This window comes from Tupaia chinensis, unplaced genomic scaffold (genome assembly GCF_000334495.1).
Source record: "Tupaia chinensis unplaced genomic scaffold, TupChi_1.0 Scaffold000117_2, whole genome shotgun sequence".
Classification (NCBI taxonomy): Eukaryota; Metazoa; Chordata; class Mammalia; order Scandentia; family Tupaiidae; genus Tupaia; species Tupaia belangeri.
The window spans coordinates 2,135,008-2,162,492 of record NW_006159583.1 but is presented as its reverse complement, the minus strand read 5'-3'; the positions used below and the strand labels follow the sequence as shown (position 1 = coordinate 2,162,492).

General features: G+C 37.5%; 1 protein-coding gene across 1 annotated transcript in view; it reads right to left on the bottom strand.

The window, feature by feature from the left end:
• LAMA2 (laminin subunit alpha 2) overlaps positions 1 to 27,485 on the bottom strand; it is a 509,250-nt gene that overhangs the window by 185,704 nt on the left and 296,061 nt on the right. The window contains exons 26-30 of the mRNA XM_027770245.1: positions 26,399 to 26,578; positions 26,101 to 26,289; positions 25,884 to 26,017; positions 21,610 to 21,727; positions 12,279 to 12,413 (exon numbers count right to left, since the gene is read on the bottom strand). Of these exons, the coding sequence (XP_027626046.1) occupies positions 12,279 to 12,413; positions 21,610 to 21,727; positions 25,884 to 26,017; positions 26,101 to 26,289; positions 26,399 to 26,578 (756 nt within the window). The remainder of the gene's footprint in view (positions 1 to 12,278; positions 12,414 to 21,609; positions 21,728 to 25,883; positions 26,018 to 26,100; positions 26,290 to 26,398; positions 26,579 to 27,485) is intronic.

The following is a 27,485-nucleotide window of genomic DNA, read 5'->3' as shown; positions in this document are numbered from 1 at the left end:
CTTTAAATACGTTATTTCACTATTTACCATAATTCCAGGCTCTTCCATAAGACCTTTGTTGCTAAAACAGTTCTCACATGTGAATTTTCTCCAGCAGCTGATATTTCTGGCCACTTTGTCTTTGAAACTGTCTCTTCCATGGTTTCTTTAATAGTAAATCTGTTGGTTTTTCTCTTATCTCTGTGGCTACTCTTTTCTATTCTCCTTTATGAACTCTTCCTTCCCTTTCTGTTTAGGGAGATTAATGTTCTTGATTCTAACTTTGGCTCTCATCTGTTTTTGTTCTATGCATTCTACCTTCGTGATTTCGTTATCAGTGCACCAAAAACTGTATATTCTTTTTTTTTTTTTTTTTTTTTTTGCTATAGGGCACGTGCACTCGCCAGACAGAGAGATAGAAAGCAAGAAATCACCCCCCAGGGGGGATGGCCACGCCACAATCCCTTCTCCTCCATTTTCCTCTCCAGATCCTGGGCACGCACGCGTATGCGCCTGGCGTGTGTTTAAGCCATCTGGACCGGGAAGCAAACGCAGTCGAATACATGAGAGTCCAGCAACATAGCCATTACGCTAACTGCTGGTCCCTTTTTTTTTTTTTTTTTAATGTTTCTTTCTTTTCTTCTTTTCTCTCTTTCTTCCTTTTTTTTTTTTTTTCCTTCCTTCTTTTCAAGAGTGAAAAAGAGAGGCACGTCCAATAGGGTCTTCAGATCCTGATCCATCTGCAACCTCAGTCAGCTCTGGGTCACAAGCATGTGCATGTCCAATGTTAGCATGCATGCTCTGGACATGAACTCAGAGCCCTCCCACGTGGGTCAGCCTCACAGAGCACATCTCACCCCCATAAACTCTACATTTTATATATTGAGTCTGGTTATCTTTAATGAGTTCCAGATTTGCATTTTTAATTGCCTCTTAGATCTTACTGAAAAATAAAAAAGCACCTTGAATTTGAAATGTCAAAAATGAAGCTGTCTGTCTTTAACCTCTGATTACTTTCGTATGTCTCATTTCACCTGGGGTCGCTGTCATCATTCAGTTGCCAAGGTCAGCCTCTACCAGTCTCTCTCATCACAGAGAGCTATTTGATTACCTGTTCCATGATTCTATTACTCTGGTTTTTGACTTTCTTGCTGGTAATATTTTTAACTGGCAATGTTCATATTTTATTCAGATAATTAGAATAGCCTTTTGGAGTGGTGGTTAAGGTGCTGGACTCCCACATGTCCTACTGGAGTTCAAGTCCAGGATCTGGTGACTTGTTTTCTCACTTTCCTTCTCTCTCTTTTTCTGTGACTCTCTGGTGAGTGCACGTGCCCTACAGCAAATTTAAAATACTACTACTAATAATGACTAAAGTTTAATTAAGTCTTAAAAAATTAGCCTCATAGCTAAAATTCTCTTTCCAAATTTTCCCATCCAGCAATTTCTCCACACTGTAATCAAAGTGACCATACTACAGAACAAATTAAACCATGCCTTTCTCTTGCTTGAAATCCTCCGACCTAGTTCCTGATTACCATAAGGATGGAGTATAGACTCCCCTGCATGACAAAGATTGCCTTCATAATCTGGCCCCTGCCTACTACACCTCCAGCTGCACCTCTGGTCACTGCTCCTTTTGCACACTACGCTGTACAAAGAGACCATGTGAAATTCTCAAAGTATGCAATGCTCTCTCTTACCACTGAGACTTTTTGTCTGAAAATCCAGGGTTCTGGAATGCTTTTTATATCCTCTTATCTGGCTAGCACTTATTCATTTCAGCTCTCATTTTAAATGTCATTCCTCAATGCCCTGAGTCTGGCCTAAATGCTTTTCCTGACTCAACACAGTGAATGAAACATAGTAGGCATTTAATAACTCACATTCTGAAGAACTGAATGAATAAATGCATGTTCTAGGCAATATGGAAACTAGTCAGAACTTTTGAGATTAAAAAAACAAAAGCCAAATTTGAAATCTAACAACTACAGAAATGTAGTGAGCAGATCAAAACAAATTGTCATATTTTGATATTGATTTAAAGACCATAATCTTCTTTTATTTGTCCATCCACAGGAACCGCCATATTTCAGCAATAAAGTGACCATTCCATATTAACAGTACCATTGTGAGAGCTAAAGGTTCCAAGATAAAATGATTCCCTATGAATTCCAGTCTCAAATCATTCAGCAAGATGTCATATAATATGTAAGTGTTAACTGGGGAGTGTTTTAAGAACATATTTTATAGTTAAAAAAGTGAATGTGTGCCAAAAATACATGGGCTCATCAACAAAATTCTGTGCATTTTGCTCTTGTTATAAAAACATAGCATAATGAATTATTATATATAACCTAATGAATAAAATTAGCATAATGAATTATTATATATAACCTAATGTAATATAATGTTAGTAATGAAATCAAAATATTTAAAGATAATGGTAATTACTACAATATGGAGATTTTAAAAATATGGTTTTATATGTCTTGTACATGCACCTTTATAGAATTTCTTCACAGAACAAGCAATGTTTTCAACCTCTCCGGACAGTCAATCTTTCACAGTGTTGCTGACATTCTAAACTTGGTTAACTGAATCAAATGTCCTGGTTACGTCCACAACTCAACACATAAATCATGGTGCTATTTTTGAAATTTCTTGGCAATCCTTCCCTATGACTTTCCTGACTTCTTTGGAAGAGTTTACATGCTATTTTCTTTTGTACAGAAATTGACCTTTAGGAAAAGTTTCCATGTTTTGGATCCCTAATGTGAACTTTAATTATATTCTCAAGAGTGATAAGTACTAGTAGCTTTTCAATAATAAATTAGAATATATGAGATTTATTTATAAGTTTTATATTTTTGCACATTGGCAATCTGGAGATATATATTTCTTCTACTAAATGAAATGAATGTAACATTAATATGATAGTATCTTAGATTTAAGGTGAAAAGTTACTTAACCTAACCTTCTTTCCTTATGAGAATGCCTTCTATATTTTTCCTTGAGATACTGTTAAATGCATGCTTCTTATAAGGCGTTTCTTTGTATCTTGCGTAACTATATGCTATGACGTTTTCCCTTAAGCTGAATGAAAATTTGTTTCATACTAATTTTCAGACAGTGATCTAAGCTCTGCTTTCTGATGCTATGCAGATTTAAGTACAACTCCCGTTTCTCAAAGAAGGTCCTCAGATACCTAAGAATAGTGTTGCTTCCTAAATCCCCTTTTTCAAACTAAACATTTAAAAATTCTATTTGCTTATAGTTTCTTTTTCAATGTAGCAGATTATAACTCTCTAGCTATGATTTGCAAATGTATTGAATGCACTTTCTTCCTTGATTTGCATCTTGTACAAATAGCAATACTCCATGTTGGTACCTAGTGAATGCAATCAAGTAGGAACTCCTGTTAAACATGAATTGCTATTTGTTGCTATTTCCTCTGTTCTTGTCCTAAACTTTAGAAAAAAGCTCTTCAAGGGCAAGGCCATTGCAATCCACATCTTCGGTATTCTTAGCACCTATCATAAGACCTACATATTGTAAATAATAGTTAACAAATATACAAGAATGAATGAACTGCTTGTTTTATCTAAGCTCAAAACCTTTTCTAGGAATTTCATCTCAGTAATTATGCTCACAGTTCTATCTGTTGGAATATATATTTTTTTCCTACCATTCAGCACATTAGGTAACACATGCAGCTTTATGTCATCTGAATATGCAAGAGTTGATCCAAGTCTTTGAAAAATATTTTGAACACAACAGGGTCTAACACAAAGCTTATGCCTTATCATTGGAGACATCTCTAGAGCTTTCTTTGGGTCACATTTTTAGCAATGTGTATGCTCATCAACCTGTCAGTTGGTGAACATCTAACCCATATTTCAAATCTTGTTTTTCAGGATATCATGAAACATTCCATCAATATCTAAACAGTTCAGGATTTGGATCATAGATATGGCTCTCACTGGCTTGTGACTTAAGAAAATTATTTCATTTTTTACATATAGGTTTATGAACAATAAAAGAAAAGATAACCATGCCTATTGTATAAGTTTATTGTAAGAATAAATGAGAACGTCTGTGTATAGAGGTCAGCCCTGGTAGTGTGCACAGCTAAGATTGAACACAGGTAACTGTTACTGTTTATGAATTTGAGATATAATACAGTGCATGGTGTGATGAATCCGATCTTATACTGTGATTCAGAAAACGCCGTTCTCAATAATGCATATATAGTAACCTGAGCGATTAGTTTGATATGTACTTTTTTGAATGGACCCGCTCTGGTTTCTAAAGAGCTCTGCTTTTTTTTTTTTTTTTTTCTGTTGACAGATGTTAGTTAAGAAAGAAGTGTTCAGTTTCACTGGAGATAAAAATCAATCAGTTTCCTAAATTTACCTTTCTTTATAAATTCTGGAAAGACAATTTACTGCTTTCTATTCTGAGAAAATTTTATCCACTGATTATGAAATCTTATGATTTCTCAAATGTTTTTCATACATGTCCCTTAATCACTCTTGAAGATTTTTTCAGTGTTCTAGGATGTAATTCACCTGGGCTTTCAGAATAAAACTCACTTAATTTGCTAAAAATTATTCTGAAATAATTATTTTTAGAGAATGATTTCTTGTAGCCTGGAGGAAGTTTTTGGTAGTGGGTTTTAAACTTGGTTCCAATACTTTTTGGCCAAGAAGCCATAAGTTAAATTTTCTTAGAGTTAATTTTCAGATCTATATAAGATGCTCGTAATTTCCATCCTGTTTTGGCATGTAAGATATGCTAAAGAAAATCTACAAAAGACCTTCAACACCGAGGATTCCAAATATGATGCTACTTACTGAAAATGAGGATGCTTGCTTAACCACAGACTGCTGGTGTTTCAGGCAACAGAACAAATAAATGATGGGACTTGTTCCTTTTTTTAAAAAATTTTTAGTAACACAATAATTTTACTTATATTTGGGGCATAATATGATTTTATAGTACAAGAATACAATATGGAATTATTCACTCCAGATAACTAGCATATCCATCATGTTAACCATTTTAAAAGAAGAATTATGATAATGTAAAATAATATTTTCATAAGCTATTTTATCTTTAAAAGTTACTTAAAGTAGCTTCAATATTTCCATATAAAAATAGGAGAAACAGCACTCACCATGGGGCGTAGTGATGATTACAGAAGAATATCTATCTATCCTCTGTACATGTGTGTATGTATGTGTGTGTGCTACTGTGTGTGTGTACTAACTAGAGTTAGCTCATTTACCTCCCCTCTGTACCAACTTGGGGATATCAGTATCATACAGCTTTTACTTTTATATTTGGAAAACATTTTTCCTTCAAGACCATCAGTCAAAGAGTTATGATAATAGCATGCCCGTGTATAGGATTTATTAACTCCTAGGCTAAAGCAACAACTCTTTTGCAAATGTCATTAGGAATTTTCAAGAGTATGATTATAAAGAGGTGTGTTTTATCTTCTCTAGTCCATATTTTTGAAGAAAGATATCAAATTAAAAAAAAAAAAGGAATGAGGGCCCTTATGGCTGGCTGTGGTCTGAATATTTGTGTTCTTCCTAAATTCCTACAGTGAAATCCTGACTCTTAATGGGATGACAATAGGAGTTGGGACTTCTGGGAAGTGATTAGGCCATGAAGGTAGAGCCCACACAATGGGGTTAATGCCTTTATTAAAGAGACCCCAGAGAGCTAGCTGGTTCCTTCCACCATGTGAGGGCATAGAAGGAAGGCATCTATGGTCAAAACATGGACCGGGGAACCAGCAGTTAACATAATGGCTGTGTCGCTGGACTCCCACGTAGTCGACCACGGTTCACGTCCCAGACCCGGTGGCTTAAAACTCACATCGGGCATGTGTGCGTGTGTGCCCAAGATCCTGAGAGGAGAATAGAGGAGAAGGGATTGCGGCATGACCATCCCCCCTGGGGGGTGATTTCTCACTTTCTGTCTCTATGTCTCTCTCTGTCTGTCTGGTGAGCACAGGCACTCTATAGCTAAAATCTCTTAAAACAAAAACAAAAATAAAAACAAAAAACATGGACCGTCCACCGGAAACCAAATTTGTTGGCACCTTGATCTTGGACTTCCCAGCCTCCAGAACTGTGAGAATAAATTGTCTTGTTTATAAACTGGATAGCTTAAGGTATGTTGTTAGAGCAGCCTAAATGGACTAGGATAGGGGAAAAATTTAGCATAGCACTTGACATAATCATAGATTTTGCATTTTTTGATTAATTATCAACTAATCAGTCCTTTCACTATAAACCGTAGCTAACATGTAGTATAATTATATCATCTTTATGATTATCATCATCACCATTACTTTGTGAAACTTACCATGTATGAAGTAACGTTCCAAGCCTTTTATTGAGCATTTCATTGAAACCTTATGAAAACTCTGAGAATAGGTACTATTATTATTCTCATTTTACAAATGAGAAAACTAAAACCTCACAAGGTTAAGTATTGGGTTGTCAGAAAAGTCAAAACATATTTTTTCTATGTTTTTATATGAAAAAAATGCTTCATGGCTTTTCCTACAACCCAGTACATCAGCTATGCTCCCATAGGTAGTACAGAGAGAAGCCAGACATTGAATCGAGGCAATCTGGCAACACGGCCTGTACAAGCCACAATACTGAGCAGAGAGCAGTGCACTGTATACTGGATTTGATACTAAACTGGGATCCGTATTTCATATAGAGAGGAATCAGTATTCTTCAGTTTTTGCAATTACAGAACACCTATTTCCTATTTGCCTCATGGGGCTGTTTCAAAGATGAACAAAGTTGCCTAAATTCAAAAGTTGTAAGTTCCCTGAAGGAAAATATAAAAATTCAGAGAATAACAATTTATACTGTTTGTGCATGTTTGATGAAATATTTATTATTTACTCCATCTAGGGATTTCTCAGAAAAGCTTGCATTTAGCATTCTTCAAGAACACAAGTAGCTATAATAGCCAAATGATCAAAAGAAGACAGTATAAAGAAAACAATTTCTGGGCCAACAGGTGGCTTAGTGGTTAAGACAATGGACACCCACATAACCTACCATGGTTTGAGTCCTGGACCCTGAGACTTGAAAGTCATGCCAAGTGTGTGTGCATACATGCCCAAAATTCCAAGGGTAGAATGGAAGAAAAGGAAATGCAAAGTGACCATTCCCCCTGTGGGGGTGATTTCTCGTTTCCTCTCCTTCTCTCTCTCTCTCTCTCTCTCTCTCTCTCTCTCTCTATTTCTCTCTCTCTCCCTGTTTCTCTCTGGCAAGTACATGCACCCTATGGCAAAAATCAAAACCAAATGACACCAAACAAACAAAACCAGCTTCTAATGAAAATAAGTGAACTGCATGTTTTATGAATGTTTCTAAATTAATCATATGAAACAAATTCAACCTGGCTAAAAAAATACCAGTGAAGACTGCATAAAGAAAACTGCATTTAATTCTTATTTAAGAATCTATAAGTTAACCACTTCCCAACCGAATTATCCACTGAATTTTATGGGCAAGCAGATGGTAATAGAATAGTAGTAGAATACTATACCAAAAACCAAATAAGTATTTCAGGAATTCAAAGATGGTTAATGCTGGTTATTAATTTAGCCAATAATAGAATTCCTCATTTTGTTTAACATGAAAAAACTACATATGCTCATCTCTTTAATGCATCTTAATTTCTACCCCATCTTCCACAAACAAATATACATTTAAATATCTTGGTTTTAAAATAATATCTTTAAAAAGCTCAGGTTAATAGAAAAAGTTTTCTTAACATATTTCATTTTTTAATTGCTCTAGAGCACATGTACTTTCCAGAGAGAGACACAGAACGAAAGAGTGAAAAAGCACTCCCCCATGGGAGGTGGTCATGCTACCATCCCTTCTCCTCCATTTTTTATCCCATCAGGATTTTGAGCACACACACACACAGGCACTCAGGGTGTTTTTCAAGCTACCAGGGCTGTGATTCAAATAGTAGTTGGCAATGTGGGATCTGGCTCCCTTAACTATTATGCTATGGAATTGGCCCAAGAAATATTTTTCTTAAACTAACCTGCAGCATTATACTTTATGGTGCAAGACTTGAGGCATGCATATTAAGATAAAGAATAAAACAAAAAGCTGATTTTCTTCTATCTGACATTTTTTTGGAAGAGATTTAATCAATATGAAAGTAAAAAATTGTTGTAATAGATATGATTTCTAGAAAGGAAAACCACTATTACAATTATTTAAAAGTAATATTATTGTAGACAGCAAAATAACTGAAATAATTGATAGAAAAACTTGTACAAATGAATTAAAATAGCTAACTATCAAATACATACAAAAATCTATTCTGTTAATGTTTTAGCAACAACCAGTTAGTAATTTTTTTTTGTTAAAACAAAAAGTATAATGTTTACCATTGAAATGAAAATGTAAGATATATAGAAATAAATTTAATGAGAAATGAAGACTCTCTATATAGAAATCTATATACTGTCAAAACAGTTGTAAAACATTAAATGTTTGAACAGAAAACAGTATCAAAACTAAACAGTGTGAATACAGAAATGTTTACAAATTGCTTTAAAGAAATTTGAACCAAAATCCTAGCATCATTTTTAGGGGGAAGGGATTAAAATAGTAAATAAAAATGTCAGCTGGTGGGCTGGCAGTTGGTGTAGTGGTTAAGACGCTGGACTCCCACATGACTGACCATGGTTCGAGTCCCAGACCTCACAGCTTGCTCTCTCACTTTCTCTCTCTCTCTGGTCGAAACAAATGACTAAGTAAATAAATAAATAAAATAGAAAAACAATTTTTAAAAATTTCAGCTGGAAGAATATGTAAGAGCATTAAGAAAATTAGAAACTATAATAAAGAGGTCTGCTGTACAGATGTTATATCTTTTTTTTTTTTCTTTTTTTGGAGAGGTTTTTTTTTGCTATAGGGCATGTGCGCTCGCCAGCCAGACAGAGAGAGACAGAGAGACAGAAAGCGAGAAATCATCCCCCAGGGGGGATAGCCACGACTCATTTCCTTCTCCTCCATTCTCCTCTTGGGATCTTGGGCACGCACGCACACGTGCCCGACATGAGTTTAAGCCACCGGGTCTGGGACTTGAATTGCGGTTGACTATGTGGGAGTCCAGCGACATAGCCATTACACTCACTGCTGGTCCCAGATATTATATCTTATGAGAAAATTAAAGTAAGAAGAACATTGTAACAAGAAGTAAAAGGTCAGTAGAATAGAATATATGATCCTAAAATTTGTCTTAATATAGATAAAATAAATTTATATATATTCAGATACCATGATGTACTAAGAAGAAAAAACATATATTAACCAATACATGTTTGTTTTCAGTAATATGTATTTGAAGAAGTATTACTTTCCTGTACTACAATAAATTCCAGAAAGATTAAAGGGTAGATCTAAAATTGAATGATAAAAATAGTGGTTCCTGTGGGATCTCAGTATAAGTATTAAAGGTACGTGCCCAGATAGGATCACCATGAGAATGTGAGCTTAGAGAAGCAAACTGTCCCAAGGGTTGAGTTCCAACAACACTGCTGTATAGAGTTCAGGGCAATGAGGAGAAAATAGCAAAGACTGAGAAGGAGCAGCCGTTGAGTTTGAAAATCCCTAGAATGTCATTGCCTTCAAACTGAACAAAGGACTTTGAGAAGAATGGGTAACTCACAGTGGCAAATCCTACTTTTGGATCTAGTAAGATGAACACTCATTGCTGAACTGTAGCCATTGGTTGTAGTACAGTGGTAGAGGTAAAACCTGATGTTAGTAGTTCAAGAAAGAATGGGCAGAGAGGAACTATAGACATAGTATAGACAACTCCTCACTGACAGAGAAGATTAAATGGTAGCTAGAAGGAAAGTGAATTCAAGAGAGTTTGCTTTGGTCATACTGCAATTCCTTCTCCTCCCTTCTCCTCTAGGGATTTTAGGCATGCATGCACACCCAGTGTGAGTCTCATGCCACTGGATTTGGGACTTGAACCATGGGTGGCCATGTGGGAGTCCAGCACCTTAACCACTATACCACTGCTGGTCCCTGGTTTTGGTTTTTAAGTTGGAAGAAGAAACAAAAATTATAATACAGGAGGGCAGGAAGATCAGCCAAAGTTATGACCATAAGAGGGACGAAAGGGTGTGATCTAGAGCATGTGTGGAAGACTCAATCTTTTCTAGAAACAAGAATAGTTCCACTAAAGTAATGGAAAAGAGTCAGGATATCTGGGCACAGATGAAGGAAGTCAGGAGCCTGTGGTGGCAGGAACTCAAGTTACCTTTGTTCTGATGAAATTTTATTTCTCAGTGAAATAAACATCATCGATGAAGAGCAAAGATGGGAAGGAGTGAGGGAGAGAGGTTTTGGCTGAGGAGGAAGGGAAAGCAGGAAATAGTCACTCAGGAATTTGGGACAGGAAATAAATTGGAGAATGTGCCACGATTTCAGAGCAGTATAAAGGGTCCATTTGAAGAGAGTGATCTTGAATTTTAGGTGAAACTAGACAGCATGGTTGCTCATTTTTCTATAGAGTCATTCAGCTTAGAAGGTGCAGCTACAGGGGAGATAGGATTTTACAATGTTGTACTTAACGGTAAGAAGAAGAAAGAGAGCAGCAAGGAAAATGAGTGATGCAAAACATTGATATTAATGAAGAGTCCCAGAATATTAAACTGCTTAGGGAAGGGAGAGAATGTGAGAAAAGGAACAACGAGAAGATGTGAATATGAATGGTGAGATGAAAAACACTGAGGTATTAAAAAGAGAAAAAAAGAATTGAGAGAAAAGAGAGATTGGTCAAAAAACAGGATACTTAAAAGGTAGACCATAGAGGCACAAACAACTTAGTTAATTTCATGAATATTAAAATCACCAGTAATTATGATAGGAGTAGTTTTAGAGTGGCAGCAATGCAGAAGTAAAATATTCAAAGAATGAGTTGAGAGATCTGAGGGCTTGTAGGTGGCTTAGACAGGCACGTGTAATGGGCAAACAGGGTGTGAGACTGAAAGACCGGTAGTGGTTTGAAGGGGAAAAGGAAGATGATTTGAAATGGGCAGTGAGGGGCAGGGATATCCTCCTTACTTCATGCCCAGGAGGATGGAGTGAGAGAAAGCAACCACTTGAGAGGGCTCAAGGTGAGCAGCATGCAGAGAGAGAACAGGCTCCAGCTAGACCAAGTTGAAGATAACCTTCGGGAATGGGAGGACTAGGTAGGGGATGTTGCTGATGTCTGACTGTGAATACCACATGTTCAGTGCTGGGTTTTAACTGATAGAGTCAGCAAAGATGCCTAGAGGTGTGGGAGCGTAGAGGCTGAAGGTGAGCAGGGACATCAGAACCCTGAATGTCTTACAGTAACTGAGGAAAAGGGCAAAAGACATGATAATCCTGATCATTCCAACGCAGATAGCATGGTGTAGAGAGGACAGTGTGTTAGCAAGAACATAACACAGGAAGAGCAGCCTTGATTCTAAGAGAAATGGGTAAACGATGAGACATTCCACCAGACTTTAAAGGTGTAAAGGAAGATCTAACAACCTAATATGCTCAGGATTTAAAAGGCAGAACATCAAACTGCACCAATGGTACTCCGTAAATCTTCCTCATAATCATGCACATTAAATTAGTAAAAAATACCTAAAATATTGTATTAGCTGACTTCTATTTCTTTAAGCTCAGTTATTTGTTTCTTTTATCAGTAAGAGGGAGAGATGGAGAGACAGAGAGGAAGAGAGACAGCCCAAACAGGGTCTTCCCATGAGGCTTCACTCCCCAGCATCAGTCAGCCTAGATCATAGACACTTTTGGACATCTCATTGTGTACTGGGAAGTCTTAGGATATGAACCTAGTACCTTCTCATATGGGTCCAGTTACATTACCATTATGCCACCATCTGGCCCTGAATTTTATTTTTAAAAAGTTTATTTTTATTTGTAATCAGAAAAAAAAAGAGAAATACTTTGTGGTTGTTAAACATTAAACTCTGGTGTTCTCTGAAGATGCTACTAATATTCTATTTCTTGACATGAGCAGTGGCTTTTTGAGTCATCTTTTTTCATTGCTTTTTAAAATGTGGAATAGGGCAAATGTCTTTTTCCCCCACCTGCTTTATTTCACACATTCATAGTTATGTTCCTGAAGTTTAGCTGGACACTGCATACAGCATCTGAGCATGCATAAAAAGAAATGAGAAATGAGCATGTGGACTTTGTTCAAGAAAAGCTCCAGCTTACCTGGCAAATGGAGGTTTCTGGGTCACACAGGTTGCTGTGTCCGTTGCACTGACATGGAACACAGGTGCCCAGGGTTGGTCCAGGGGTGCGGCCACCTGGTTCAGAACGCAGACGATAAAATCCTGGGGAGCATGTCTGAAAGAGAAAAAAGGCATTTAGGACAGCCAAGTCAGAAATATTGCTTTAGTAGCACTTGTGCTTTTCAGTGGTTAAAATTTGAAATTGTTTTCCCCCCACCTGTGTCATGGGCCACACCACTTACAACTGCTAATTTTGGTACCTAATGTGTATTTCTGACAGGTGTCCAAGGTATGTGTAGGCAGCAACTGTGTGAATCAGACATCAGGCATGGAAAGCTTTTATTTGTATATACAATTCATAGCCTGAAAAAGTCTCAAAGAGTCTTATTATTTTTTTTGATAAAACAGTTTGCTTTTTAAAAAGAGTCACAAAAAAAAATTAAAAATAAAAAGAGTCACATGGACTAAAGAGAGAATTCCAATGTTCTTGACAGCCCACAATCTGTTTCTACTGTGTTTAATGGATAACAAGCAAATGTCCAATGAGTCTCGGCATATAAAATAAATGTTTAAAAAAGGTGTCATGGTTGTATTATTATGTTAATGTAATTAAAACGCTATAAAAGAGATGAAAAATAAAAAAAAATTTACATGTCTTGGGACTACTTGGCAACCAATAAAATTTATCTTTCCCTTCCCTATCTATATATATATATATTTTCATTTTGCAATAAAAATCTGGAAGCAAACAGAAAACTGTTACTGAGACTGATATATGCAAAAATCAAGACTTCCATCTTTGGGGCTAGCAGGTGGCATGGTTGTTAAAGATGGTTAAGACTCCCACATGGCCAACCATGGTTTGAGTCCTGGACCTGGCAGCTTGCTTTCTCATTTTCCGTCTCTCTCTCTCTCTCTCTCTCTCTCTCTCACACACACACACACACACACATACACACACATACACAGTCACACACTTTGGTAAAATTAAAATAAATAAATTAAGTTCAATAAAATAATTCTCAAAAAAAAGACTATCTTCATTCTGGTTTATAACGTACATGTATCAAAAAATGTCTCTGGCTTTCCTGGAGGAAGGCTGCAGTGGTTGGGAGAGTAGAGCTGCCTTTTGTTCTAGGCTCAGCTCTCTTGGTGTGCAAAGCTGCTGCATTTCTCAGACATTGTTTGATTTATGAGTAATAGGTTAAGGGTCAAGTTTGCAGACCTCGCTGAAGACTATAAAGAGGCAGTTGCACTATCTTGGCTAGGTGGAATTTTTGTTCACTTAAAAATCTTGATCCCATTGATGAAGTAAAAGTGATTGCTGCATAAGCAGGAAGCATAAATAGGGGATTTAGACTCCCCTGATGTTTCCCTCTCACTATGGCCTAGGTAACACAGTAGAATACACAAAGAGATTCCTTAAAAGCAGAAAGAACAGCACCCCTTGTTTATTTTTATCTGAATAATGGGAAAGGACCTCAATTAAGAATATCTGCTCTTAGCACTGCCTATAAAAAATCCTAGTGAGGTTTAACAATGCCCATGCTTTTTTGTTTGTTTTTAATTTTTGGTATAAGGTGTGTACTCTCCAAAGGGAGGGGGAAGTGAGAAAGTATACCCCTCTCCCCACTTCCAGGAGGGATGGCCACACCTCAATGCTTTCTCTTCCATTTTTCTCTTGGGATTTTGGACAATCACCTAAATGAGCCTGGTATGTGTCCATCCCTGGGGCGAGGGAGGGAGGATTTATTACTCACTTTCACTCTCTCTTTCTCTGGTGAGTGCACATGCTCTATGGCAAAGAACCTTTAAAAAAAAAAACATACTGACAAGTCAGCTATGGCTAAGTTATTTATAGGGACTGGATTTGAGTTTCAAACTGGCAGCTTAAAAAGCATGTGATGTATGTGTGTGTGTGTGTGTAGCCAAAATCTAAAGTGGAGAATGGAAGAGAGGGATTGCAGCATGGCCATTCCCTATGGAGGAGGGCAAGGAGCAGGAGGACTTTGTCACTACCCTCCCCACCACCACCACCTCCAGGGAGTGCATGCTCCCTATAGCAAACTAAAACTACTGAAACTTGACTCCACCTCTAGAGATTCCTAATAAGCAGTTAGAGTCCAGAATCACTGGCCTGCACCTCATTCTCTGCTGTGGATGTGTATCCCGGAAAGGCATGCAAACTTGCGCCTATGACATGAAAACATACGGAAACTCTAATGTCACAAGTTAGTTTTGTGTCTTTAAGACACGGAATCCTCAGCCTCCAAATCAGCAGGTGAAGTAACTCAGAAGATTTCTAAGGTTTCTTCCAGTCCTGACATTTTTTATTAATTTTATGTCCTGACATTACATTTGTAAGAGCCTCCCCAAAAGATGGTTACAATTCAAGAATTAGATTAGAAACTTAAAACACACTTGAGAGGCTTTTTTTTTTTTTTTAAATGAACCTATTTATTCTTTTCAGTCACTCCCTTCCATGGTTTCTTTTGTTTTTTATTATTTACAAATTTTCATTTTCTTTAGGATTTTTTCAGTATAAAATGTTTTTCCTCTTGGTGGACTGGGGCAAAATTAAGAATGGTTGTGACTGAGATGGGAGTGAAAGAAGTACTTTTCTGAGTCTGGTCTAAAATCCTTTCTGGAAAACAATGGAGATTTAGAGAAAAGCAAGGAAGTGAATATTTTCCTGAGCTAATCTTATCCTTTTTTTCTGTAACTCAAACTTTTTCAAAGTTCTCTCCATGTGCTAAAATTATTCATAGCTTGATTTTCTTCTGCTTGCCTATCTTTATTTCTAAGCTGTTGTATTTCATCACAATGTAGGAATCAAATTCATACCAAAATGTGAGAGAGCAGAGAGGAGGAAAAGAAACAAAGCGATTAGGGAGCTTCATATGCCCCCATTTTGCAAAACCCATTCTCTTCTTCCCCCAAGTTTAACAACAAAAATAGATATGTGTGCTGGAGCCAATAAAAATACTCTGTTTTGTATCTTTGTCTGAGTTTTGCAATCAGGCAAACGAGTTTAATGCCACTTTCAGGATTTGCTACATAGGACTCTGTGTAAGTTTTTCTGACTGTGGACCTCAGTTTTCTCACCTAGTATGTAAGGATATTGTATAACATAGCAGTTGAGTGTAAGTTTACCTAGGTTTTGAAAACAGACTTATTGGGACCAGCAGTTGGCATAATCGCTATGTTGCTGGACTCGCATGCAGTCAACTGTAGTTCAAATCCTGTACCCGGTGGCTTAAACTCATACCAGGAGCGTGTGCATGCGTGCCCAAGATCCCGAGAGGAGAATGGAGGAGAAGGGATTGCGGCGTGGCCATCCCCCCTGGGGGTGGGGGTGATTTCTCGCTTTCTGTCTCTCAGTCTCTCTCTGTCTGTCTGGTGAGCACACACACCCTATAGCAAAAACCTCTCCAAAAAAAAAAAAAAGAAAAGAAAAGAAAACAGACTTATTGGAATTCAAATTGCAGTTTTGCTGCTGCCTGTGTGATCAAGAGCAGGTTTATAAACTGCCTGAGCTTCAATGTCCTCTTCTGTAAAACAGGGATCATAATCCACATTCATTGACACTGGTGCAAGTGTACAGTCCTTAGTACTCATAGGTTCTGCACCTTCAATCAGCTGCAGATAGAAAACATTTGAGGGACCAGCAGATGGCAAAATCTGGTTACAGATTACAGATGGCTACATTGCTGGGCTCCCACACAGTCAATCACAACTCGAGGCCTGGACCCGTGTGTGTGCATGCATGCCCAACATCCCGAGAGGAGAATGGAGGAGAAGGGACTGTGACTTGGCTATTCCCCCTTGAGGGGCGACTTCTCACTTTTTGTCTCTCTCTCTCTCTCTCTCTGGTGAGTACATATACCCTATAGTAAAAGTCTCTATAAAAAAAAGAAAATGAAACAAAACAATAAAAAATAAAACAAAGATCAATACAGTAAAAAAAAAGTATATGCATAGCACTTACATTATATTGGGTATTACATGTAACTAAGAGATGACTTAGAATATATGCAAACAAGTGTGAAGGTTATATGCAAATATCATACCAATTATGTAAAGGAGTTGAGCAGAGGTCTTGGAACCAATCCCTCTTGAACATCAAGGGACACACCTATGAGGCAACATGCTTGCGACTGTGTAGGATACAATAAATATGCAATAAATAGTAATTTTTAAAGAGTATAGTGAGGATTAAATGAGATAGTGTATGTCTAATGTTTAGGCACCTCTATCCCAGAAAAATTTTTAGATATTGTTACTGAGGATAAAGCCAAAATACAAGAAACCTTGACTGTTCTAGGTTGTATTGGGAAACAAAATTACGATGAATGCCACTTAGTCACACCATGTTCTTCAATATTTGTACGTTCGGGAAGATAGCCTTAGAGTTTGTCATGTGCAACAGAAGTTTTAAAGGGCACTTTGAGAGCTGGACACGTGTAAGAAGACAAGTTGTTTCCACATTTTGACTTCTGAATTTCATGAGTTAATAATAGGAATAAATTGTTCCAGAATTAAAAAAAAAATAGTTTTATTGCCACAAGTGACAGCTTCTGCGTGGTAACCCTATAGACACTAGCCATTCAGCTGTGAGCCAGAAGCCCTATTAAAATAAGGGGGAAGGGAAAGAAGCTATAAACATCAAAACATGACCTAAAGAGCATCAGTGGATTTCTAATAGCCATGGTATTACAGAGAATCACATGTTCAGTACCTGATATTTTACACTTTTAAGAAAGAAAGTCATGGGAACCAGCAGTTAGCGTAATGGCTATGTCGCTGGATTCCCACGTAGTCGACTGCGGTTTGCGTCCCGGGCCCGGTGGCTTAAAACTCACGCCGGGCGCGTGTGCGTGTGTGTCCAAGATCCCGAGAGGAGAATGGAGGAGAAGGGATTGCGGCGTGACCATCCCTCCAGGGGGTGATTTCTCACTTTCTGTCTCTATGTCTCTCTCTGTCTGTCTGGCGAGCGCACGCGCCCTATAGCAAAAATCTCTCCAAAAAAAAAAAAAAGAAAGAAAGTCATAAAAAGAGGGATACCTGCAGGCAATCTAAACTGAGTTTAGATCAGTTTAGGCAATTACCAAAACTGGACCTAACCTGAGAAGCAGGTTAAGTACAGTACAATAAACTCAATGGCCCCAACACCAATAAATCTGGTGAAGAAATAATATCCTTTATTTGACTTCTAAGGGTATTCTGGCCTCTGCTTTAAATAATAAATTCTAATAATTAGTTTTTTTTTTCTTTTAAAGTTTTTTGCCATAGGGTGCAGAGAGAGACAGAGAGAGGGAAAGTAAGAAATCACCTCGGAGGCAAGTTGGCTACCCCACAATTCCTTCTCCTCCCTTCTCCTCTTGTAATTTGGGCCCACTTGCACATGTGCCTGGCATGATTTTCAAGACACCTGGTCTGGGACTTGAACTGCGGTCAACTACATGGGAGTCTAGCACCTTAACCATTATGCCACCTACTGGTCCCAATAATTAGGCATTTTTCAAACTAACATTTCTAATGAGCAGAGCTGAAGTTTCAGAACACTACAGTTAATAGGCAAAGGCTAAGTGTCTTTTTAATAGTAACTAATACTTAAGTTTGTTTATTTCCAACCACAGTTTGGATAAAGACATGAAATGAATAGCACACGCATGCTGATGTCTCTAAAATTTTTATCAATTTTTATTTCATAAAACTATTGTAAAGGTGTTGCTTTGTGTATTCATGATCCAAAGCATACGTAACTGGAGTGGGATGTATTACTTCATAACAATCCTTAGCTCTTGCTTTGATGATTAGATTTTATGCCTGGGTAACTGCACTTTAGAATCAAGATGAATTATAAATAAGATGTATAATGGATTAGAGGCGATGGATTGTAGAGAACACCTCAGGTACCTTATTATGAGAGATAAGCCTTTATCTCCATAATCTCTCTACTGAGATATTACTGTAATTATTGTCTGTAAATAGGCCCTTAAGTGAAAGTCACAGGACATAGGTAAAGCCCCCCAAGGCAGCTGATAGTTATACATAGTCTTAGATTTTCTTCATTTATCATTTACTTTTTTATGCTAATATATATATTCACATAATGATAGAAAATGACAAAAATTAATGGGAAAGTATGTTTTAGAATATACTTTTTTGAAAAGTCTTTTGGTCAAAATAAAAATATTTCAATATTTAAAACCTGGAATGGAATGTGAACTGAGTCAAATAACTTATTTTGCTAAATGTATTTGTTCAAATGTGAATGGTCTTATTTAAAATAAATGCCAAAAACGCAATAGATGTAATAACTTTCTCTTCAATATATGTAATGGTCAACCTTGACTACTTACTGAATAGCTTCATGACGAAATAATACTGCAGAATCAGAGAATCTTAGAATTTCACAACCTAACCTGTCATTTTACAGAATAGGTGACTATGTAATAAGAAAAGGCTGCAGCAATGAAAGAAATTGACCAAGGTCATACTGTTAGTCATAAGTACAATCAAACACTCAGCAATGAAAGAAATTGACTAAGGTCATACTGTTAGTCATAAGTACAATCAAACACTCCTTGGGATAAAATTTACTTTCTTGTCTGGAAATACCTTAACTCTTCTTTTGTCATCTATTTTCAATTTTTGCGGTCACTAAGAAGGTAGCGTATTCTAAATGTGGCATACTGTCTTATTTTAATCTATAGATTATGTGTGTATACATATATATTTGTGTGTATTAGTCATATAAATGCAATATATATATTTACTGGTATGGGTACAGATATATACATAGGTGTATTTTGAATTTTAACTTAATAATGAAAGAGATTATTTGATTATTTACTAGTGCAGGATTGACATATTTGAATGAATATTGTTTAAAGCAGGCACAGGAAAAGGCTATACAATTCACAGGTTATTTGCCATTATCCAGTGAAATTTTTCTTTTTTTTTTGGAGAGATGTTTTTTTTTTTGTTTTTTTTTTTGCTATAGGGCACATGCGCTCACCAGACAGACAGAGAGAGACAGAGAGACAGAAAGCAAGAAATCACTCCCCAGTGGGGATGGCCACGCCGCAATCCCTTCTTCCTCCATTCTCCTTTCGGGATCATGGGCATGCACGCACACGCGCCTGGCGTGAGTTTAAGCCACCGGGTCCGGGACTTGAACCCTGGTCGACTACGTGGGAGATCAGCGACATTTCCATTATGCTAACTGCTGGTCCCTGAAATTTTTCTTTTGAGAATGAGAAACTCTATGAAGGCATCTAAGCCCAATGGTACTTTAGTTCACTGTGGGGCTCTCACACTTATGTTTTCATTTAAAGTAACCCTTATGTGATTTGATAGGTAACCTCAAGGTTCAGTAGCAAACAGGTGAGTACCCTGTCCAAGCAGCAGAGTTAGGCCAGATTCCCTGAAACCCAATTCTTTTTTTTTTTCTTATGCCATTCTACCTCTCAAGAAATTTCTGTTCATCATTTTAAAGTTGTACCTTAGTTTTGATCTGGCTTCATCATCTGCTTCATGTGCCATACTCACTAAAACTTTCCAAATGCTATTTATGATTAATTTTTGATGATGTACATAGGGTTATTTAATGATAAATCAATACATGGTTATTGAACTAGTTATTAGATTAATAATAATATTGGCCATGGAAACTAACACTGACTGCATTCCTGGCCCTGTGATGAGTGTATAACATGCACAGTTCATTCAGTCTTCCTAAGACACTTGGGCTGTAGGTGGGAAAAATATTATTAGTATCTCTTAGTTTTGCTGTGCACACTGACCAACCTGGCAAACAAGAAAGAATCCACACTGGCAGACTGGAGTTGGTTTCAGAGGCCCCTCCCTCGCTAGGCTGTAGCCCATGGAGTTGGTGGGAGAGGGACAAGGGTAGTGGCAGTACTCAGGGACTTGGATATTTACCAGCTAATGCTTAAAGAGGTCTGGCTGTGCAAGGCCTCAGTGCTAGCATGCGGGGACTTCCAAAAGTAAGTGAGAAATTAAAGGATAAGTTTATTTTGGTACAAAGAAATTTTGAAATCCATGCAGTTTTTTCACAATATGCATTTTTTCTATAAACTTTCTGAAGATCTCTTGTATATAGTGAGATGGAGTTTCAAATTCAGATGTGTTTCTCAGCCATTTGTTCCTAGTCATAGTTAAAATTTCTAAAATTAATACATTTCCAGGATATGAAGATCTAGAACATTTGCCAGTTTTGAAGGTGTCCAAAAGAATATTACAGACTATATGAAAAGCAGTTTTAAAAATGTATTATCTGAGCCAGCAGGTGGCATGGAGGTTAAAGCAGCTGGATCCCACACTGTTGTCTGTGCGCATGAGTCTCAGACCAGTCAGACTGAAAAACAGACCCCAAACCTCAAGAGTAGAATGGAAAAGAAGGGACTATGGTATGGCCATCCTCCCAGGGGTGGAGTGGGATGATTTTTCACATTCTCTCTCTCTCCCCCATCTCTGGTAAGCACATACACTCTATAGCAAACTAAAAGAATAAATAATAAATAATAAAAATAAACATTTTTTTAAAAGTGCTATCTGAACAATAGTAGCGTATTGGGACCAACAGTTAGCATAATGGCTATATCGCTGAACTCCCATGTAGTCAACTGCGGTTTGAGTCCCAGACCCGGTGGCTTAAACTCATGCCTGGAACGTGTGCTTGCATGCCCAAGATCCCAACAGGAGAATGGAGAAGGGATTGTGGTGTGGCCCTTTCCCCGGGGGATGATTTCTCGCTTTCTGTCTGTCTTTCTCGCGAGCGCACGCGCCCTATAGCAAAAATCTCTTAAAAAAAAAATGTAGCATTGTTGAAATAAGATTTTCTGAGATGCTTATGTTGAAGGGACAGCCTACTATTTAGCGCATACGTTTTGTCATGTTCTATATAAAAGTGCTTTAGAATCTGATGTAATTTTATCTCATAATCAACAATCACCGCAGTTTAAGTTTCTCTGACTGTTCAGAAGTGGTGCCAAGAGAATAGACCAGTTCTAATAAATGGGTCCTATTTTATCACTGCTCCATATTTTCACAAATTTTTCCATTTTTTAATCACATATATCATTTCCATTCTAATTTGTACTACTGATAACAATGACATCATTCTCTTGCTACTGTGTCTCACTCTGAGTGGAAGATCAAATAAAGTGGGTTTAGAACATGCATGAAAGTAAAACCAGTGGCAGCAAAAGTAGTTCTGGGAGTATTTCTACTCGTCTTCTGAAGTGTGTTGCAATTAATCAGGGTCACAGGAGCCAGCTTACCTCACAGGATAAGCCGGAATAGCCTGGGGGACAGTCACATTTTTCTATCAAGTGCGCTGGAGGAGTCAGTGTTGTTGCGTGCCCTTGTTCAGCTTCCTCCATTGAGATTTCCGAAATTCTGGGAGCAGCAAGCAGATACAAGATTATCACAGCAGTCAGAGAGGAGGGTCACCCAGGAAACAATCCCACAAGAACAATCTCAGCTGTTTGGAACCTCAAGTATGTTCTATGGTACTTTTGTTTTTAATTGACAAATAATAATCATATATATGTGTTTATCAAACAACACTGTGACTTTTGATATATGTATACATTGGAGAATGACTAAGTCATATAATTAGCATATTGTTTTGAAGCGGCCTAAATTCTAGGGGCTCACATACCACATCTTATTACTGCATTTTTGCTTCCTTAAAGGTTGAAATTATACATTAGCAAAATATCCACATAAATCATAAGGAGTTCAGTAAATTGGATGTCTGCTATCCTGTTGAGAAGTTATTATAAAGATTCTTTTTCCCACTTTTTAAAATGTGAGTGGCTTTAGGTAGACATGGCCAATTAATTAGACATTTATATTCGTTCAAACAGACAACTCAAGGTCATTCTCTGTTAGAATGTCTCCTTTAGTCACTAGTGAAATTGCTTTTAATTTACTACTGTCCCTGAATTTCCCTCCCTTGCCTCTGAATGTCCTTTTTAGAGCTTTAGAAAACCATCTAGAAAACATTGATGAAGTATATTATAATAATACTGAAGTCATTTTAAGAATAAAGAACATTTCAAATTAATATTTAGTTAACTTTATTAAATAACTCCTTCAAGTAACTCAACTCACCCTTCTGTTGTTAGAAAAGTGCTCATAATTGAAAAAAAATAATTCACAGTGAAAATATAGATAGCCTATTCATTAATTTGAAAGAATACATTAGAAATACATGCAGCCCATAAACTCAAACTATTTCATGACTGACTAACCAGTAACATGAAAACGTTCTGCAAATAAACTTTTAAATGAGACAATGAATAGTTTTCTTTCAATAAAAGGTAGCTCCAATAGCTTAAGGAGTTTGAATCATAAACTTTATAACAAGCATAGGTAGGTTTTATTGAAGCTGAATTATGAATGCACGTTCTGGCTTCGCTAGCACTGTAATCTGCACTCTGAAGATCAGCCAGCCTTTACAAACCACAGGTTCAGTTGAAATTCAGGTTTAATCTCCTCTCCTTATGGTTCACACAGTGGTAGTGAGCTATGAACACACCACTCCCCTCCTGTCAGAAAGACTCCACCCTTAGATTCTCCAGACTTTTTGGGAATAAGAAGGAACTTAGTTTTTCTTGATGAGTTGCATTGGCATTTCCATGGTATTGTGTAGCTTGAGGAGCTGCTAGCATCACCTCTTCTCTTGCACATGCATGCACACAACAGACTAGCAGGTGTTCAAAAATCCAGTGAAGCTTGAATGCTCACAACCACAGCTATTTCTGCAATACACTATCTTTCTCAGGGGATTTCAGAGCAATAGTTTTGCCTGCATCAGGGATTTGGCCAAACTCAGGCTTCTCTTTAATTGTATACTGAAATGCAAAAGTTTTTATTTCTTTCAGATAAAGGTAAGGGAAGACAAAAGGAAAGAGAAATGAAAATGCCTGCATTGACAAAATGTACAGTCTAAAAATCAAACCCTGACTCTTAAACTCTCCATCTCTGAGACTGCTGAAAATTCACACCTAAATAAGGGTGCGGCTTTATGCTTTAATTACTTTGGGGGAAATGGGAAAACATTTTGTTTAAAAAACTGTCACATTTCACTGTCTGACAAAATCAAGTGCTGATGAGCTGCCTTATTTGTTTTTATCATTGCTAGATGACGACTCAAGTTTTTACTGAGTTTAGAAAAAGTAAAATATTTACTTAATCTAAAATTTCAAAAAATGGTCACTTAAACCAAAGGAGTTCATTTAATGAGGCATGTGAGTTACTAGGAGAAGAAGACAGACATATGGAGAGAAAAGACAGAGTGTCACAGTAAAGGAAGGTGAAACTGGTGAGAGAAGCAAAGAAAGTGTAATGAAAAATGCATGACAACACTGTTCCCATCAGTTCCACTAACACAATGCTCTGTGTACTACACCAAACTCTCTCATTGTAGCAGTGAACAATTTGCAAAACAATTGACTGTCTTCTGTGACATGCAAACCTACTTATGCTTCTGCCACCAGATTTTCATTTGATATTCTAAAATAATTAACAATAGAGCTGACAGCAATTTAGTACATGTTAAAAATTATTTCATATAATAATAATCTCCTATTACAGTGAGAAATATGACAAGGAAACCAAATGAATACAAATTTAAAGGTGAATTTTGAATCTTGATTTTTACCAAAAATCTCTCCATCACTCAAACAACTGGATCTCTTGTATGAAATAAAGAACTTTCTGCTATATTATGTGCTTAGGTACAGTATAAATATTTGAAATATGATGTTTGTATATTCATTAGTTTGACAATAAGAGGTTTTATCTTTTTTTTTTGGTCTTGTTTTCTTGGCCTTGTCTATTCATTTATCATATGTAATCACTTAAAAAGATACATTGAGGGACCAGCAGTTGGTGCAATGGCTCTGTTGCTGGACTCTCATCTGGTGAACTGCAGTTTGAGTCCTGGACCCGGTGCTTAAATTCATGCCAGGCGCATGTGGATGCATACCCAAGATCCTGAGAGGAGAATGGAGGAAAGGGATTGCAGAATGGCCATCCCCCTGGGGGGTGATTTCTCACTTTCTGTCTCTCAGGTTCTCTCTGTCTTTCTGGTGAGCACATACACCCTATAGACAAAACCTCTCCAATATATCTGACACAATATATATATATATATGTTTACACACACATACACACACACTGATTATGTAGTGTTCAGAACATAACAGAGAAACACACAAAAGAGAAATTGAGACTATGCATATGAACTTTAATTCCCTACTGCTTCTATGGCATCAGAATGATATAAATCTGTGTGCTTCCTCATATTATCTGATTAGAAAAGGTGTCGTTTCTTGGGACCAGCAGTTAGCGTAATAGCTATGTCGCTGGACTCCCACGTAGTCAACCGCAGATTGAGTCCCAGACCGGTGGCTTAAACTCACGCCGGGCGCATGTGCGTGCATGCCCAAGATCCCGAGAGGAGAATGGAGGAGATGGTATTGCAGTGTGGCAATCCCTCCCGGGGGCGTGATTTCTTGCTTTCTGTCTGTCTCTCTCTGTCTGTCTGGCAAGCACATGCGCCCTATAGCAAAAACCTCTCCAAAAAAATAAATAAATAAACTAGGAAAGTTATCATTTCTCAAGGAGCAAACCATGTTTGATCATGATGTTGACCTCTCCTGGCCCTTCCATGAACTGTTCTGTCCTTATTCTATCATATATCTTAAAATATTTTCCTCACTACTTAATCCTTTTTCATGGTTTATAAACATGTATACTTCGCCCTCAATTTAAACATATATCCCTTGACTTTAACACTATGCCATTTTTCCTTTTATAATTATGTTCATGGAAAACAACAGTCTTTATTCATAAATATTAGCTTCATTGTGTCTCATATTCTTTAAAACTTTGAGATTATTTCTTCCCCAGGACCCTACTGAAGCTGGTATCATCAGTGCTACACCTGTGGTCCCAAGTGTCAATGCAAATAGCCTCATTTTAATTATCCTCTTTGGGTCATGTGAAAACACTGAATATCCCTTTGAAATATTTCCATTTGGGTGCCATGATACCCCATTCATGCTTTCTGTCATGTGTGTGTGTATGTGTTTCAGTGTGATTCATACTTATCTCACATCATGATACAGGAGATGACAGTAACATATGGCACCATGGAATGAACAGATGAGATGCTTGTGAGTGGAGAACAAGGACCAAAGAAGATCCTACTTGCTTTCCCCATGACTGATGGAGGTTATTTTCTTGACAAATTTGACACCTACTATAGAACAGGTCATTACAACTGACCTACAGTACATTTCCTCAATTGCTAACGACATCTTAAACTCACCATGTCTAGGATGAATGAAATATTTTTCTCCTTTAAATTTGCTTCTCATAATTTTCCTTTTTTGGGTAAATGGCAGTAACTTCGGTCAGGTGACCTTGCCTTATCTTTTATCACACTACCAAACCAATTACTTCTAAATCTTTCTTATCTGTTGTCTCACTGGTCTACAGATTCTCGAGTAATACTTGGGTATTTTCTACTAGAGTTTACCTGCTTTGTCGCATGAAATTTCCATAAGTAGCCTTGATAAGAATATAATGAATATCATATAGTATATCCAAGAAGTCTTCACGGGTCACAGTTCTGCTGATTCGAGGATCATCACCATAATATTTCCATTCTTTCTGTTAACAAAATAAGAAACTGGTCAGACAAAACTGAGTGCAAAACCACTGGCATATTCGCACCAACCAACTAATAATGTTACCTCTGTCATTTCGATTTCATGCCTTGTCAGTTGCCCAATTAAAGGAGCAGCCATATGCCTCACGATAATTCTTGCATGAATAGGAGTCCCACCTCGGATGATAACCTGAGGATTATATGTCGAGAAACCTGTCTCTTCCCGAGCCTCAAAATAAATCGTGTACTTGAGTTTGCCCCCGTAGGCCATCAACTGACAAAATGGAAAGAAGAGTGGTTATTTAGATAAATCTCCAAATGGTATGATTCTGAAAACACATTTTTACTTTGTTGTCACACCACCTCAAAGTCCTTGGTCTTACCTTCCTTCCTTCAAATTGTTCTGGGAGTTTCCAATAAAAAGGTTCTAAATGGAGATCCTGTCTCACCAGATTCATGTCTGCAATAATCTCTGGATGTTGAAAAACAATGCCTTTGGTAGTCGTGTGCTGAAGAGCTTCATCCACCAGGGGCAGAATGGTCTGTTCCTCCTTCAGAGTCACCTATGTGGGACAGCAGGAAGTGTGTGTGTGCGCATCAGTTTTGGGGGTTACCCCTCACGAGAAAGTATGGACTATCTTTCTGTAGCCCCTCTCCCACTCTAATGAAGTGTTCTTTCTTAGAAGACCATTCATGCATAGTGGGCAAGTACAACAGGGAATAAATCTTTTTAACTAGTCTGTGTAGTGAAAAACACAGTATCTGTGAAAATTGGAATCTTTTTCACTAATAGAACTAGAATTTACAAGTAGGAAGATTTCAAGGACAATTATTATAAAAATGTACATGTTTGGGGCTAGCCAATGATGTGGCCATTAAAGCAGCTGGATCCCACATGGCCTGCTGTTCGGTTCATGTTCCAGACACAGCATGTGCTTAAAATCCGAAAAGGAGGGAAAAGTGGAGAAGGGATTGCAGCATGATCATGCTCCATGTAGGGGAAGGAGCTTGCTCCCTTTTTCTCTGTTTCTCTCTCTATGGCAAGTACACACACTGTATGGCAAATTGCAAAAACATAAAACATTTAAAAATAAGTACATGTTTACACCCTAAAAATCAATGATTTCCTAAGGCTGGTTAGAATAAATGGGCAACAAGTTCTGGTCTCCTTTGCTGTGTTAGCACACATCAACGTTCACGCTCTGGTGCCCTCGCTTTGCAGAACGCAGCTTCTTCCATCCTGAAGCATAATGCTTCCCTGACGATGTTTTCCTTTCTCACTTAGCATCTATTTCCTTATCAACAATAAATGAGCTATTTTTAAGGAAGAATAAAAAAGGCATTTACTCCAACCATCTAAGGGCATGTGGCCCCTATACCATTTCTAAATGTGCACAGGGGAAAAGGTTACTTAAATGTTTTGCCATTTTCTACTACCCCTCAGTGCTTGACTAAAAGACACCAGCAGGA